The sequence below is a fragment of the Crassostrea angulata genome, chromosome 3 (genome assembly GCF_025612915.1).
Source record: "Crassostrea angulata isolate pt1a10 chromosome 3, ASM2561291v2, whole genome shotgun sequence".
Classification (NCBI taxonomy): Eukaryota; Metazoa; Mollusca; class Bivalvia; order Ostreida; family Ostreidae; genus Magallana; species Magallana angulata.
Window position 1 is genome coordinate 44823613 of NC_069113.1, and position 18273 is coordinate 44841885.

Here is an 18273-nt window from a genome sequence, read left to right on the forward strand (position 1 = left end):
TGTACCAAGGTCCATCCATTATATATTTATTTTTATTCAGCGAAAGAACAATGACACAAACCAGAACAAAATTCACAGTACGGGGTGTACAACATCATCAATAGAGCCTCATTCATTATAATAAGAACCGACCCCAGCTATCAACTCTAAAAGGGCGTGTCATTTTATTCATTCATGCATTAAAATTATCAAATTCGTGGTGGATTTTCTATAATTCATTGTATATAACGAGGCAGCTGACATATGCTATGGGATATCATCCTTAAACATATGGTAAAGTGGTATAAAATATATTCCATCTTGAAAGATGCGAACTAATTGCGAACCTAAATACCAATTCTAATACGAGAAACAAAATTGTGGAGCTTGCTTGATGAACGAGAGAGAGTGCCCGGCATTGGGGACAAATATGCGCGCTATGGCAATTCTCGGTCTTCGTAAATACATTATCTTGCTACATAAAAATAATGAAAAAGTGCTTGAGTGACTCCTATATCGTTTTGGATTGGACAAAGTTCGTAGAAATGGCAGTATCACTTCTTGTAATTAGATTACCAGTTATGATCGCAAAAACAATACTAGTATCCAAACAAAATCTGGTAAATACCTACAATGTATATCTGAACCAGTCCCACATAGAATCTTTTGGTCCTGTGACCAACATGAAAAGGAAATGACCCTGTGCTCCATGTAAAAAATATTTAAAAACATTTCTCACTGAATTGATTTTCATTACTTGTAATATTCGTTGATCTTTGTTAATTGTTTCGTTTAATAAAAAAAAATACTGATCAATTTGTTTTAAACCGCGCAACTGCGAAATAAGGAATCGTGAAGTCAAGATCATGGGAAGGTCACAGTCACAGAAAATTGTATATATTATACTTCTTTGAACGTGAACATTTGTATTAAGTATGATAAAATTTTCGTGGCCAAGTTTCTTTAAAACTGGGCAAAATTGAAAGAAAATAAGCTTGATAAAAGAACGGAAAAATTGAGGCATATATGACAATAAAAAAACTGTACATGAACATGTTTAAAAATAAAAAAAAAAGATATAGGAGCTCTGAAGGAGAGGTGTGAGAAATACTGAAAAATTGTTTATTTGTGTTGTAGTATAAATGTATATCATTTTATGACGCGGAATTTTGTCATATACATAATATTCCAGTTTAGAAAACACCAGTTTCCATAGAAACAGTTGATAAATATCAGCACTGAATACGTCAACATTTTACAGAATGATTTTAAAATGTACATGTACATGTCTTTATATGGCATCGTCTTAAACAAAGACTTTGACGCTATCTTTCTAAAATATTTGTTTTCATAATGATTCATACTAATTGTCAAGAAATAAGGAATTGTTTATTAGCCGATCGCAATGGCCAGGCTATAGGTGCGATGAACGGTACTGGATGTTGACTGAACAACCGATGAAATCGTTCTTCGCAGAAAAATTTAGTCTATATGTATGGAGTGAGGACTGACATCACTTTGTCCATATGTCTGTGAGAGGAATTTCTTGCAATGCATGCAATACGTCGAGTTTCGCAACATTGTAGACACTACGTCACACATTTCCTTCATAACATTTTTGATCATTTTTTTTTAAATTTACGTATTTTAAACCATTCTTTTTAAAAAATAAATGGTTTGAGGTCTTTAACGCAATTACTTCTTGTAAACTACCTGAGATTGTCTTAACAACTGACAGGACAAATCATTAAACAGCTACAAGCTAGTGGCGTTAACGTTAAACGTTAAATTAACTTTGCTGCTTAAAGATGGCTTAAAATTGAAAATGCTCTCCCTCCTCTCTCTCTCTCTCTCTCTCTCTCTCTCTCTCTCTCTCTCTCTCTCTCTCTCTGGTATATTTTTAAAAGTAAAAGTGTTATTTGACATATAGATGGTTACGCAGTTTGTAATTTTTGAGAAACAATCGCGCCGCATTCGTCCTGGAGTACGAGAACTTTGCAGTTGTGTGCACCGTCTGACCGCACTCGTAGTGAACACACGGCAAAATAAGTGCACACTTTATGCAGGCAATAAAGAAATCATAAAAAACAGACCCACAGCTTCGCAATTGTTTGGATATCTTCTTTATATCGAACAGCAATTTATAAATAGATAAATTGATAAATATAATTGGTAGGGGATAGCAATATTCTCCGTGGGGTAGAGAGAGTGTCAGTGTACAGTCATCAAGTGCTTTGTCTTGTTTGTACGACATCTGATTGCCTTACCAACAACAAAACGGACGTTCTACAAGAAACCTACTCTAATGTCCGGCCAAAAAAATGATCTACAGTCAACGAAACTCCTAAGAAGCATGGATTGTTGGTTCCCCCTCATCAATCAACAAACATCTGTTATCGGCGAATTCTAGTCACCGTTTCACTTTCGTTATCTCGAAGCCATCACCATCAATTGGAAAACGGTTACTAGATTAGTAGTTAACAAGCTCTTATACCACGATAAGCCGATCAGAAATGATATGACGATTACAGAAACCTTCCATGGGGACTTTATGCCATGACAAACAATTCAAAGGTGACGAAGACAGATCTACACACGCTTTACATTTCCAAAACACAGTTCAGGTTATGAGAGAGAGAGAGAGAGAGAGAGAGAGAGAGAGAGAGAGAGTTTGTTTTAACAGTGTACATATATTTAATTCAACACTTTGCCCATAATAGATAAGCACCAGTTACAACCGAATACTACGAATAGGACGGCATACTCTTTGCATGTTACTTTTTTTTCCATTTTGAATCAATCCCATGTGTAGAAGTCACCCACTGAGATCAAAATTAAAAAAGAGGCGTATGGACGATGTTGGCCATTGGGTTTTTTGTGATTCAATGTTTTGATAGTCCTTAGCTATCATGCTTGGTTATAACGGTGAAACATCCCGTCGTAAAGTCAGGGTTTACACGTGTTTTGATATGAAGAGGTCAAGCCTCTCCATCCCGTAGTCTTGTTCCAAATGATCTTAGATTTTACGTCTTTTTGTGAGATTTTTTTGTATATCTTGGAGAATCCACGCAGCGTGTTTAATACAAGTACAAAGGTACAAAAATTGTAAACATATACCTTGTACTTAGCACTTCTACGGAATTTTTTATTGTTTGAACTTTCACTATTCATTTTGGAACTGCATTTGCTAGTTTTTTTTCTCTGAGATGATGCAAAAAATCAAGAGACGGTTTTTAAACATCTCTGGAAATCTACGTCCACATAACTCATTAAAGTTTCAGATGGAAAAGAAGTTAAAATGTCAAGTCGAGATTCAGAAGAAAATAAAATTATGTCTCCTTACAAAAAATATATATCGTGTAAAAACGATAAACCTGCGAATCAAAAATAGAGAAAAATGAAACAAGGTGCTTCAAGCGGCCACATCCCCTGATAAAACTACTCTCCAAAAGCTTTCCCCGTTTTATAACACTTAAGAAAAATAATAGGTGGAATATCTGAATATTTCTGGTTTATTGCATCATGTAAATTGATTTTATATACTCAACATGAGGCGAGCGCTGACTTTTATATTCTTGTCTTGACGCTTTTAACTGACAGCCGAAGTGGAAGTGGGAACTGGGGGATATCACAACCAATATTTCTAATTTGATTGGAAGCGCCAATTTGACCTTGACTGACCTTTATGCATTTTTATAAAATTTGAAACCATAAAATTTGCCACAAAAAATCTGGAATTGAATTCATCGCAGCATCTCGCGCCGCGGTTGAAGAGATCGAGTTAGCTTTTTTGTTGCATTAATGGTCGAGAGGAAGTCGCTTGAATTAAGTCGAATCAACAACTTAATGTGCTGCTGAATTTCTGATATACTGACACGTTTGTTTCTAATACTTCCTGTGCTTGAGAAAAACAGAGATGGAGAAAAAAAATGATTTTAATCGTAATCGTAAAAGTTGAAAAGTTCAAGATGCATTTTGATCAGACAGTTGGAGATTTTTTAAACTTTTATTCATTTTTTTGGTTTATGAAAAAAATATGCTGTAAAATAAAACTGCTTCAACGATACATCTTTATGGGTTGGTTGCAAAATAAATATATTAAAAAAATGAATTTTCATTATCATTGGTATTTATTCTCAGTGTCAATATAATGAAAATGAAATGGAAACTTGTCTAGTCAATATTCCGGATTTAATGAAATTATCAATTTAGTCGTGAAATGTTCAAGGGGGAATTTTGCAATAAAGGGAAGAATTTTTTTTAACAAACTTAAAAAAACTGAAACATGATGAAATCTTGCCTATAATGTCTGCGCCTGGAGAAACGCGTGGCTTAAATATCATTTAATATAGTTTGGTATCCTGTAACAGAATTCGGTTTTGACTGGAAAATGGTATTCATTAAGTCTTCATATCATATAGAAATCGTGATATCAATAATGAAAATAAAAGCCAGACTTATAGTGCGTCCATTATTACAAATGGAGGAACATAGATGAGCATATTGGAATTCTTAAAGACTGAGCTTTAGTTTCTCTATACATTCTGATGTGGATAGTGTGGACATTTCCACGTCAAATGTCCTTAATAAATAATTTATTCAACGTTGTGCTTTGATCAATTAAATCTAATATAAACAATCATTTCTCTCCAGTCCTCTCACTAACATGCATAAAGTGAATCAGATATACCACTGAAATAAATATAAACTCCATGATATACATTTTTCATCTTTATTTATAAGAAATGCTTACAAGCTATGTGAAACCAACAGAAAAAACTCTTCATGGAGATTAGAACAAATAAAAGAAGTTGTCAAACATTTAAGTCAGGAATTTCTGGTGAAAGATAAAAGAATTCAAACTTGTACAAGTTCTCACCCTGCAGTAAAGACTTAATTAACTAGTTCTCGTACTTACCTGGTGCTCTCTGTATGATAAATTAACTAGTTCTCGTACTTACCTGGTGCTCTCTGTATGATAAAAGCTGACTTTCACTTGGAATGTCCCACACCGACACACTGTTGTCATCGGAACCAGAGAAAATTCGAGTTTTGTCAGTCAAAAACTTCGTAACATGGATAGCTCTGCAATAAATGACAGCTTTTGTTCGGTGTGGCCTTTATTTGAAGTTCAGAAAGCCATAATGACTTTTGATCTAACAACCTGTACTTAATTTACATGTATAGTTCACTGTTAGTTAGCAAAGTGGAGTGTTTTTATTTAATTTCAACCCCTTGCCATGCAAAACCAAGAGGCCCAGGGACCACATGGCTCACCTGAGCTTAAACAAATAAATTATTAGTGTTATGCTTACAAACGTACATACAAAAACATGAGCTTTTTTTTTATGTAAGTAACAAATTACTACATGAGGATGCATTTATATGAATATGATAAATCATGGCTTTGCTGATCGCCAGGAGAAAATTTCTAAGATTTGTTTTTCAATATATTTCTATATTGAGCCCAATCTATTTGACTTCTTTGTATGCACATTGTTCATTAAACTGAAACCACTCTCTTGATCTGCTCACCCACTGTGACCTTTAAACAGCCTCAGTAATGATTTACTGTCCACATCAAAAAGTCGGACAGACCCCTCATCTCCCCCGGCAACCAACAGTTTACCATCGCTACGGAAACTGCCAGAGTATGCCACCTCTTTGAACCGACTGATGGTTTTGTGAATCTGCAGGGAGGTAGGGCTGTAAACTTGTACCTGTGAAAATAGAACATAGAGAATACTATGTTTAAGTCCCCACATTTGTTTTCCCCCTCATCTAAACATATCGTATGATTACACAAATATGAATGTACATGTATGCCAATAGTTTCATATACAAAGGTTAACTTATTCTGATTTATTACAAAACAAAATCAAAATGAGAAAAAATAGGTCAAGGCTTCTACATGCAAACAGATCAGTTTAAGTATTTTTCAGTCTGGAAAAGTTTTTAACAAAACAAAGAACAATTATATTCTACAGATTCTTTTTTCTTTGTGTTTCTATCAGTACATCGCTTTGTTTTGTGTCCCCTTGCAATATCAAAAGTGGTATATGTTTCATTCACCAATACTCAAATGTTGTACCGGTAAGTAATAACTCAAATTACACAATAATGATACACAAACCTCCATGTTTATAGTTCCCTACGTATTAGTTTAACAATCACCCGTCTTGTTAAAAAGAATTAATTGAAAGAACCATATAACCAGCTAGCAATGTAATCAATTCCTGCATAACTTTTCTAAAAAGGAAAAAAATCTTACAAGTTTTGCCTGAAATCAGTTATGTACGTTTTACAGGGGACACCAACATGCTTTACCAGATATTTAACCTGACTAGTCTTGACTTGAAAAATACATAATAAATACATGTAAAGGTATTAATACAGGTGTAAGTACTCTTTTCCTGCTAGTCTCTTGAAATCTTTTAATATACAGTCCATGTCTAAATAAGGATTATCTTTCCTTATATGGACAGCCAATGTCTAAATAAGGATTATCTTTCCTTATATGGACAGCCAATGTCTAAATAAGGATTATCTTTCCTTATACAGCCAATACATTATTCATGCGGCATATCATATAATAATGTAAACCAAGTTTTATCTGCATGCAAGAAATTTACACAAGGTTTGCAAGAGCCTGGTCATCATGACTATTTCTCTCCATGAACCAATACTTGACCCATGGATGTTATTACAACAATACTGTGGATTAGTCTTTTGTTGCGAAAATCAGTTGTCATGAATCGGTATATCAGACCCAAGTAAATCGTGAAATAAAATCTATGCGAATAAAAAATGTTTTACAGTACTTAGATCATCATAATATGATAGAGAAAACAATTGTTCACATCTATGCAAATAAAAAATGTTTTACAGTACTCAGATCATAATAATATGATAGAGAAAACAATTGTTAACATCTAGCTTAAATTCTATTTGTTCTGGTAAGAGAAAAATATCTAAAGTAGAATATAATGCACCAGACAGTACTATGGCCTTAATGTTTAATCCTCTTTCACCTGGAAACAGTTGCATGCAAGTTCTGAAAGCAGTCGTGGATGATTGGACCTAAATCTACCAACCAAATTGACAATATTAACTAGAAATGTCCTAATGGGACTAATACCCCCGCAAGGCTAATTTCAAAAGGGACAAATAATTGAATTGAATAATAAAGGTTTGGAACACATACAAATAAAAAAAAATCTAGAATTGTAAAAAAAAAAAATAGTTAACAAAGAAAAATTAAAATCAAAATTGTCAGAATATCACTGTAAATACATATGTACAGTAATACATTTACAAATTTATGTATCTTCTGATATATTTTTTTTATCTAATCGTTTTAAAGAAAAACCAACAAAATGACAATAACCCCTCCCTTTGCAGTAAATGGAAATACTGGTAGCCAAGCAATGCTCTTCTATTGATAAAACTTTGAATATCTTTCTAATAAGAGTCTTGACAGATGCAATTAGTTGTTTCAAAATTTCCTCACTTTCTTCTATGGTACAATGGAACTCCATATCAGAAAAATGATCCTATAGGACTATGATTTTTTTTTTATGAGCTTGTTAAATTTAATAAACTCCCAAAACATTAGCATATTTACCATACTGTGTCAAAATATGTAAAAAAGAAAATTTAATATTACAAACAATTTTAAAATTGCCTAAACACTACAATCATATCAGTAATTTTGAATTTCATTTAAATCAATGCCCTATAGGGTCACTTCATCAATTTACTTGACTAATAAATTTAAACAACTTCTAAAAATAGTTAACTTCTTTATCAATAATGATATTATTTATTTCCTTATAATGATAGAAACTTTTGGTTTACATGAAACAATTTTAAAATAGCCCCAAAACCACCACCCATTTTAAAGATTATCAATTTTCCCTTAACACATGCTCCATCTAAACCATGGCTCAGATAATGGCCCCCTTGGGACAAATGAATTCAGCAACATTTGTCTTTGATGTTCTTATTAGCTCCTAAGAATTTATCATTGACAAACAAAAATTTTGCATTGTCAGTTGATAGAATACTTAAAAAAAATAAATTAATTTAAGACATAAAGACAAAAAAACTTTCATCTGGAGATAATATAAATATATTTTAGAGTGAAATGAAAACTGTCATAAAATCATTAAATCTTGTCTGATCTTAAAATAAGATTGCAGGTGCACATCTTCAGATGATGATCAACATATGTACAAATTTTCAGACTGTTCCATGCAGTAGTAAAAAATTCTATAGGGGGACAAAGCTGTGTCTACAGACAGACGGACAGAGTGAAACCAATATACCCCCCCCCCCCTAAACTTTGTTTGCGGGGGTATAATGATTCACACATTTAATCAAAATGTCAGACTGTTTATGACAATAACTCATATACAGTAGGTGTGTTAAGAATTTGATCACAATTATTATTAAATGTATTACCACACGTGTCTGTAGTTCTTTAAAATTGTGCAGGATCTTGTATATCAAATTCGTAATTCATTTCTTTTTTCATTTTTACATTTTCAATTTTAACCTGGCTCTTCACTCCCTATACTGTAAATGTATTATATTTGGCATGAACGATATTGTACGATATTTAGCAGAAATTAGTTTTTTAACATGTTGACATAGATTCGAATAAGTGTTTTCCTGAATGTGACCACCTTACACATATGCATGACACTTGGCGAAGTACTTGATTTTCAATATTACAGATCTCAAATATATTTATTTGATTTTTCTCTTTGTTGAAATTGTTGAAGAAATAAAAAGCAAGTGAACTTGCAACAAGTGAAAAGCTGTCAATGTGACAGCAAACCGGGTTTTCATTTATGTGAACTGTATCCATAATCCATGTCAACCTGTATCCAGTGAAATGGAGTATCCTATATGCAATGTTTTGCCCGAAAATGACTAAGTTCAAAAGCTGGAGTTTTTTTTCATAAATTATCGGAAATCAAAATCCTAGCAATATGCACACCTCTAATATATGTACAATTGATTTGCAAAAGAAAAACTTCTTATCTTGAATACTGTAGGAGGAGTTATCCGTACAATGAGGGTACCCTATATGCAATATTTTGCCAAAAAAAGACTAAGTTCAAAAGCTGGGTTTTTTTCCCCATAAATTATCAGAAATCAAAATCCTAGCAATGTGCACACCTCTAATATATGTACAATTGATTTGCAAAAGAACAACTTCTTATCTTGAATACTGTAGGAGGAGTTATCCGTACAATGAGGGTACCCTATATGCAATATTTTGCCAAAAAATGACTAAGTTTAAAAGCTCGTATTTTCTTCATAAATTATCAGATATCAAAATCCTAGCAAAAAAAATACCAGCTTATAAACTGCAATATTTTGCCAAAAAATGACTAAGTTCAAAAGCTGGGTTTTTTTCCCCATAAATTATCGGAAATCAAAATCCTAGCAATATGCACACCTCTAATATATGTACAATTGATTTGCAAAAGAACAACTTCCTACCTTGAGAACTGTTGGAGGAGTTTTCCGTACAATGAGGGTACCCTATATGCAATATTTTGCCAAAAAATGACTAAGTTCAAAAGCTCTTATTTTTTTCATAAATTATCGGAAATCAAAATCCTAGCAATATGCACATCTCTGATATATGTACAATTGATCTGCAAAAGAACAACTTCCTATCTTGAGAACTGTAGGAGGAGTTATCCGTACAATGAGGGTACTCTATATGCAATATTTTGCCAAAAAATGAGTAAGTTCAAAAGCTGGTATTTTTTTCAAAAATTATCGGAAATCAAAATCCTACCAATATGCACACCTCTGATATATGTACAATGGATCTGCAAAAGAACAACTTCCTATCTTGAAAACTGTAGGAGGAGTTATCTGTACAATGAGGGTACCCTTTTGGCAGCCGCCCGCCCGCCTGCCCGCCATTTTCACCATTTTAAATAACCGGATTTTTCCGTTGGAAAACCCGGTTAAAAATTCATTATACATATTAGCAAAAGCAGCTAAATGGCAAAAGGACAGACAAAAATTATGAGCTCTACCATCAAGATTGAGGTGAGAAGAAAACTCATTGTATGGTAATACACTGGAGCGTAAAAATAAACAAAAAAAGAAAAAGAAACCACAAAACTCTATTTTGTATTCAATATCTTTTTTCATTTCTTGCATCCCTTTGGTAAACGATGATATAGATATTATCTCTCAGTTTATCATATTGATATTTATCTGAATGCATTTAATTTATATTCTGCACTATTCTGCGATAGCAAAAATTGGCCTTCTAAAAGCGAAACCAGATACAAGTAAGCCATGTTGAGAGTATGACAATATTCATCATAATAGTAAAACTGTACACTGATTGATCTAAAAATTCTGGAATTCCAAACTTTGATAAAAAGAAAAGCATCAGAAGAATAAAAAGAGAAATTGTAAGGCATATTTTATGTGCTAATTTTGTAAGCCTTACGCAAAAATCTTAAGGGTTGGCAGCTCTAAAAATTTATAATCTTACCCTTGTGGAATTGGTCACAGCAAAATAATGTGGCGCAGTGGGACAGAAATCAATGTCTGTTATAGCACCATACTCTTTCTTTGTCACAGGAACCTTCAAATAAAATATGTAAAAATTAAACTTCGTATAACTTATATTTGCAAAATTAATCCGCGAACTTACTGAAATATTCTTTGTTCCTACGGAAATTGCAACAACAGTCTGAACATTATTTCTTTGTAAATTTTTTCTTTGCCTTTGAAAATTATCATTCATGTTACACAGAAGGTTTGGTAAGATATATACATGTACCTCTAAAAAAATTATCAACACATTGATATGGTAATCATAGGGGGAAATATCCAATCCATATACAGATACAGCTCAGGTATAACAATGACCAATGTCTCATTGGGGGAGGGGGTGGATGGGGGGGGGGGGGGGGCAACTACCAAGCCCTTTACCCTTAATTTATACCAGTATTCTAAAACCAAATCCAATCATAAAATCATTTTATATGATTAATTCTTAGCTCTCTCTCTCTCTCTCTCTGATTGGTTGAAATCCAATGTTCTGGAAACAAAGTTATATTTACCTGCACTAGACCTAAGAGGTGAATATAACATTTGATTTTTTCTACATTTCACTATTAAAATATCAGGAATTTTCAGAATGCTATTGGTTATCAATATTACTTTGGTTTAATGAAGTTTAATGTTATATGATTCAAACTAAGTATAGCTAGGTGATGAGGTTTTCTACTCAATTTGATACATACGTCTGTATCAATCCCTGGGTCATATAATAAAACAATAATTGCTGTTTTTACAATTAACATCTCTGATGTATGTACAAATGATCTGCAAAACAACAATTTCCTAACTTTAAAACTGTAGGAGGAGTTATCTATACAATAGGGGTACCCTATATGCAATATAATGTGAAAAAATGAGTAAGTTCAACAGGTGGTGTTTTTTGCATTAATCACCAAAAATCAAAATCCAAGTAATATGCACATCTCTCTGATATATGTAGAACTGATCTGCAAAACAACAACTTCCTAACTTCAAAACTGTAGGAGGAGTTATCCATACAATAGGTATCCTTTTGGCAGCCGCCTACCCATCTGCTAGCCAAGCCCCCCAATTTCACAATTTCAATAACTGGACTTTTCCTTTGGAAAACCCAGTTAACAAGAGATGTTTGTAAAACACTTATGCCCCCTCCTTTTGAAATCTGTGATGAGTAGTTGATGAGAAAAATGTGACTGAAATTTTTGTTATGGATAGACAGACAGACAGAAGGATGGACAGTAGGCCAGACGGACACACAAGGGTAAAACAGTATACTGGTACCCTCTTTTCCTTTGGAGTGGGGGTATAATTAATATTCACAAATATCAGTGGAAATGCAGAAATAATTTAAATAATTCATTTGAATTATAATAGAGCTGCAAAATTGAAGTGGGCAAGACAAGAATATTAAAATTTTAATGGAAACAAGCATCATAAGTGAACGCTGAATTTTAAAACATGAATTAGGAAGGACTGTCCCATAATTAAGTGAAAGCATCAGTACAAATATCGAGCCAATCCGAATTTCTGCCGAGATTAATACCCAGCGCAGGGAGAGGCAGGCTAGTCCACCTCCCAAAGCGAGGCAGCTTGATGGTAACACTGATAAAAATAGAAGTTGAATCAGGGGTTAAAAAAATTTTCTAGCTCATAGGCGCCGCCATATTGGCCGCCATTTTGTTAAACAAAGTTAACTCATTCATTAAAGAGTGGTGTTTTTCTATAATTGTCCATTAGCTCTGTTAAAAACTTTTCAAGTTTTCAATTGAAAGTAATTTTATTTATTTAAATGAAAATAATTGACTATGCAAACCAAACAAGTTTCAAAAGTGCTTTAATCTGGAGATAAGAATAGTTCATGAATGTCTTATCAAATTATTTGTCAAGATGGAAAATAAAAACATTAACATCAAGAAACGGATCTTTTAGATACACTGAATAATGTAAAAAAAAGAAAATTTATCAACTTCTGAAATAGATAAGCATTAAAAGAAGAAATAAAAAATTCTCATAATCACATACTCTTCTTTGGCTATTTCCGAAGACACACTTTTTCAGTTTTACAAATGAAACATGACGTCATAATATAGACTAAGCCCGCAACGTTTAGTTTAACTTTGGCTTATGATTTAAGACAGGTGGATCCTACTCTCTGCGTATCAAGCCTTAAAAATCTGTGCTTGGTCCAACTGTTACACCGTTTAACTGTTTACACATTATATTACCATAATACAATAGTTTCCCCTAGCATATGATTGGTCAATTATGACTGGTTATAAATTCTGTTACGGACCTTACCATACCATTACCAAAATTTAGAGACCTCACTATACTAAAATTAGATTTTCATGACAAAAATACTTATTTTGGCACATGCAACATTTTGACGTTATAATAGGGAAATCAAAACCTATACATTATGAACAAGATATTTCATTTTTATACGCTTGAAGAGAATGAAGAGAATTAGTTTTTGATTTATTATAATACTAAATAAAACAGTTCTAGCCTTTTGATATCGGTCAATGCATGGTTTTATAGACTGATGAGAATATATCAACCTCAGACTTCGTCCTCAGTCGATATACTCTCTTCAGATCTATAAAATCATATATACATGTACTTACTTTAACCATAGGCTATAACTGTATATTAAAACACGTTGAACAAACCTTTACAAGCACACCTACTTAAAATACACGGAGAAACGCGATTCTAAAAGTATTCTGTTACAAGTTACACGAATAAATGGAAAATGTTACATTGGAACAGTTTTGTCACAAAAAGTATTCACATTGTAAATAAAGGAAATTCAGGCTAATTTCATACAGGTTGCCAGTAAATCTGTATTTATTCGAAAAGAAATTAAAATGGGTAGGTAACGTAACAAATACATAATTATTAAAAAACACTCACATCTAAATTTTTCCAGTATAACGTATCTGGGGTGACTTTCACATCTACACGTGGTTGTAAATGCCGTGCCGAAGTTTTCTTGAAGGGAGCAGCCATCTTTGTTTTCTAGTCTCTAATCTCAATTAACGTTTTGTTTTCATAATACAATTAAACGTGTTTTGATTGCTTAGATGTTAACGTTGAATTAAATTAAGTAAATTATATTTCTTATAAATTAGATTTTACAAAATATTACTTAGAATTTATCTATTCATGGTGGTTTCGAGACTATAAAAATTTGATAGGCCAATAAGTTCAAGGGGGCGTGGAAAATATGTGAAACCACGTGCGAATAATTTACTACAGAGTATGCATAAATTAATCTATTCCAATGACTGGATAGGATTATTTTCATTGATAAAGTGTATATTGTAATTTAGGCCGCATACATATCGACGGAATTAAGGGACGGACACAGCATTTGTAAAGAAGTTGGCAATCCATGAAGATGTCGAACGGAGAAAATAGTGAAGGCAGTGTGGTAAGTTTACCGAATGTTTATACACGCCTATTTATTTGTGTCTGAAGTTGTGCAAGGTATCAAACAGTTTTTCCCAAACTCTTACTCTGATAGAACAAATACATGTAATTAATGATATTGTTTGATAATGTTCTTAGCCACTTTGTCATTCATAATTATTATTTTAGGGAAAATCTTTTAAATAAAGTGCATTAAGTTTTAGTTTCATTTCCTCTCTTTGAATTAAATTGACAGTTTAAATATCTACTTTGTTGACTTATAATTTTTTCTTTTCTTTTTAAATCTATATAGAAAGTGTAAAATGATATGGAAGTCGATTTTTTAAGCATATAAAGAATCAAATCTTTTGTATTTTAATAGAGAAAATTATTAAGCATAAAATATTTATGTAAGAAATATCTAATTTATGCAACAAATAACTGGACTTTAGAATGTGTTTCAGAAAATTAAAATATTGCTGTCTTTTGTTTTTAATAAAACTAAATTAACACAAATCAACTTTTTCCTTTCGCATAAAAAGCAGCAATTTCATTGAGATGCCCATTAATTTTTACAACAAATTAATTCAAAGTTTATTTACATTTCAGTCGAATGAGGATTTGAACGAATCTGAAATGTCTGACAATGGAAGCGAGAGTGGAGACGTTGGATCTCGTAGATCTACTGAAAAACTGGACAGCTCGGACAGGGAACTATACGAGAAGCTCAAACGTCAGGAGAGAGAGGAGAGAGAGGAGATAGAAAAAGAACTGAAACGAGCTCACGAGGAGGCGATAATACGCCGGCACGAGGAACTTCGCGCCAAGGAACTGAGGCTGCATGCCGAGAGACTTTCACAGCTGGAGTCGGAGAGGGGCCAGGACTTGCGTGTAAATAAACACGAGGAGTTCCGCGCCCTTCGGGATGGGCACCCCCTCACAAAATCCGACTCCTCCTCAAGACTAGATCTGTTAAATCATAGTGCTTTCTTGGACAGAAATTACCACAGGGCGGGCTCGCTGTCTCCACACAGCGCCACGTCGGCCTCACCCACCGGCGAGGGCCCCGCCCATCACTGGACGTTTGAGGAACAGTTTAAACAGGTGAGAATGTCATCTTACATACACGTCTTCTATTGGTTTTTATTCGATAAGTTAATATTTAACCCAAGGTTGCGACTTTAGTGGTTGTTACCCGCTTATTTCGACAGGTTGTGAGACGTATGTAATCTATACCCTCGAAAGTGTTGTAAAGTCTTCGGGTTGATAGCTAAAGACACTAGAGAGAAGTTTTACTGCGTATTACACAGTGAAAGCAAATCATTTAAGTTTTATTTATCATTTTAATAACAATAATACCAATGAATCAATTTCGCAGCAAATTATATCAATTTCCCTGGGTACCTGCAAGCCTTAATTTGTTATTTTACAAAACAAGAAACATTCCGTGATTGCAACAATTAAACGCTCAAGCTATCGGCCGCTTCGTTTCATCATAAAATTCCAGTACTTGAAAATGAATCCATTTTATGAGCACGATAGTGACTGGATATGTTTCCTTCAATCAAAATAAAATGGAAATTGTCAAATGAAAATTTGATGAACGCTTTGTATGTGGAAATATATTGAATCGCCTGGCATGTTGTGGCTGCTTGATTGAAAACCACTTTCCACCTGATAGTTTTTTTTCTCCTCCGACAATCTACCTTTAAATCGATGAAAGGAAGCTTAATCAATCGACAGTAATTTGTTGTATTAATTATGCATCAAATTCCCCCATCTCCTGCATGACCCGATAAATTCCGTTTTATAGTGAACAGCCCGATGTAACTAATTCTTTGGCCATATGGCTTATTCCCACTTCCTGAGAAAATTTCTGGGCCGAAACTATTCATTAAAGCAACTGTATTGACCTATTGTAGAAGTATTGACACAATTCTAATTGTATTATTCATAAAAATTTTATACAAACTTTTAATATCTATTTTGTGATAGAGTTTTTCCATTGAAATTGCAAGAATATAACACCATGTATTGAAAATCGAACAAGTATTATTATTCGACCAAATAAACGGAGGTGAAAAGTGAAAATCATTTTATCCAAATCGATGACATAGCGGGCAAATAATTAATTTCTGCATTTATCAATACGTTATCAAATTCATTTTCAAAATATTTAGATTGCAAACATTTATTTATCCAACGACACTCAAGTAGAATAACATTTGTCCCTGAAGCAACGGGGATTTTTAAAATTCTATGGTATCTTTTTTAATGGGAGGATCATACACTGTGGTGAATTACATGTTTAATGTTTAACAACTTCATGTTTTAAAGCCAAAAAAAACACACAATAAGGTAGTCTTCATATTTGCTTTGAACTGGAGCGCAAACTTCATGAATATTTTCATAAGCTGTATTACAATGTATGATTATGCCATTATCTAATTACATGTGACTCTTTTTCATTAAATCCCAAATTAATGATACCGTATACTTTATATTCGCTTTTTCTTAAATTTTTGTGAAAGTTTTTAATAACATTTATTTTAACATTGAAAGGGGGAAACATATAGAGCGTATACAAATTGAGAATACCAGCTAAACAATTATCAAGGGGGAAAACAAATAATAAAGTTGTTTCTGGCGAAATAACAATTGAAATCGCAGAAAGGAAAAATGAAATATTAAGTAGAATTGAAAATTGTATTGTAGATAAATCGACCAGGTATTTTTTCCAAATGATAATTTTATATAAAATGCAAAGTAATTGGTGAAAAAAAAATCAATAAAGCAACAACTAGATTCGCCTTTGTTAAATGAGGAAAACGGTTTAACGTCGACACGAACCCCGTTCACCTCAGCTGTATTCTATACAGTTGTTTTCCTTTAATAGCGTTTGCTATAAATCATAAAGGAAATAATTTGATAATGATATCAAATAATATTTTCCTTTTGTAGCTGTGCGCGTCAGGGGCTTGGAAGCTCCCATAAAACAATACCTGTGAATATTTATAAACATGTGCATATTAATATGTGTTGTTAGTTACCTGTTTATATACGAAGTTCCAATTCGGTGTTCTCTAAAGAACAAGGCTTTACCTATGCCTAATGTACCATAAACTGGCACTGGGGCTATATAGATTTGAATATACTGCGAATAATTAAACAACTCTTTGTTTTTATTAAAGCAATCATATACAATTGACGATATCCAAACACACAATGTCTGAATTCTTGAGATATCATTAATTATACAATCTTGTCCACGATTGTAAAATTTGAATTCCATTAAGCTTTTAAAAGGTTAAATAATATTTTTACGTTATTGTAAATTTTATGACACATTAACATTAATTTGTGCAGGAATTTTTGCTGATAAATGCGATAGCAACATAAGGTTTCATCAAATAATTCTAATTTGGTATTGTCTACCCCTTTATACACCGGAGAATCAATTCAATTTTAGGTTAATGCATCAGGTACAAAAAAATATAAATTTCAAATGGAATTCAGCAAAACAGTAATATACATGAAAGGCAAGCTTTATGAATAAAATATATTCTAAAGAACTTTTCTTGATATCCTGTTTGAAAATAAGACAACGAATCTCTTGCAAACACAGGTACAATATTCTAACATTTCTGAATGAAAATAATTGCTAATGTTTTAATCATAATATCATTATGTTTAAAAAGAGGTGCATTATTTGCATTGCATGAAGAAGCATTACATAAACTCTCTCTCTCTCTCTCTCTCTCTCTCTCTCTCTCTCTCTCTCTCTCTCTCTCTCTCTCTCTCTCACATAGCCTTGTATATACATGTATACCTGTGCCCACTTACAGACCCTGAAACGTACTACTACACCAAAAAAGCGTGCGACTTTCGTGTGAGAAACGTTTCGTGTAAACCGTTTAGCGTTTCGTGTAAACCGTTTAGCGTTTCGTGTGAATCGTGAAGCGTTTCGTGTAAACCGTTTAGCGTTTCGGGCAAAGCGTGCAGCGTTTCGGGCAAAGCGTGTAAATCGTTTCGGGCAAAGCGTGCGAGAACCGTGTGAAACGTTCATCAGATTTCATTCGGAACTCTCTGACAATTTGTTTGTTTCAAAATAGCGCTCGTGTTAAACATTACTTTACACTGTTTGTGATTGGCAAAAGTCCTTTGTAGATATTCTCGTGAAAAAAATCTATAAGAAATGATATTATAATACTTATCTTTTTAGAAAATTGAATTAATTTTTAACAAACAAATTAAAAGAAAGGTACGCATATTGAAAGAAGACTAGTTACTGAG

At 33.1% G+C, this 18273-nt stretch overlaps 2 protein-coding genes across 2 annotated transcripts in view; one reads left to right on the forward strand and one right to left on the reverse strand.

Moving 5' to 3' along the window:
* The window catches only part of LOC128177574 (U3 small nucleolar RNA-associated protein 15 homolog), a 36121-nt gene extending 22506 nt beyond the window's left edge, over window positions 1-13615 (reverse strand). Inside the window, exons 1-4 of the mRNA XM_052844326.1 lie at window positions 13483-13615; window positions 10514-10606; window positions 5515-5699; window positions 4941-5064 (exon numbers count right to left, since the gene is read on the reverse strand). Coding sequence (XP_052700286.1) covers window positions 4941-5064; window positions 5515-5699; window positions 10514-10606; window positions 13483-13578 — 498 coding nt within the window. The 5' untranslated portion in view covers window positions 13579-13615. The remainder of the gene's footprint in view (window positions 1-4940; window positions 5065-5514; window positions 5700-10513; window positions 10607-13482) is intronic.
* A 218-nt stretch (window positions 13616-13833) lies between these two features.
* The window catches only part of LOC128177393 (protein dead ringer homolog), a 26089-nt gene continuing 21649 nt past the window's right edge, over window positions 13834-18273 (forward strand). Inside the window, exons 1-2 of the mRNA XM_052844084.1 lie at window positions 13834-14002; window positions 14590-15084. Coding sequence (XP_052700044.1) covers window positions 13964-14002; window positions 14590-15084 — 534 coding nt within the window. The 5' untranslated portion in view covers window positions 13834-13963. The remainder of the gene's footprint in view (window positions 14003-14589; window positions 15085-18273) is intronic.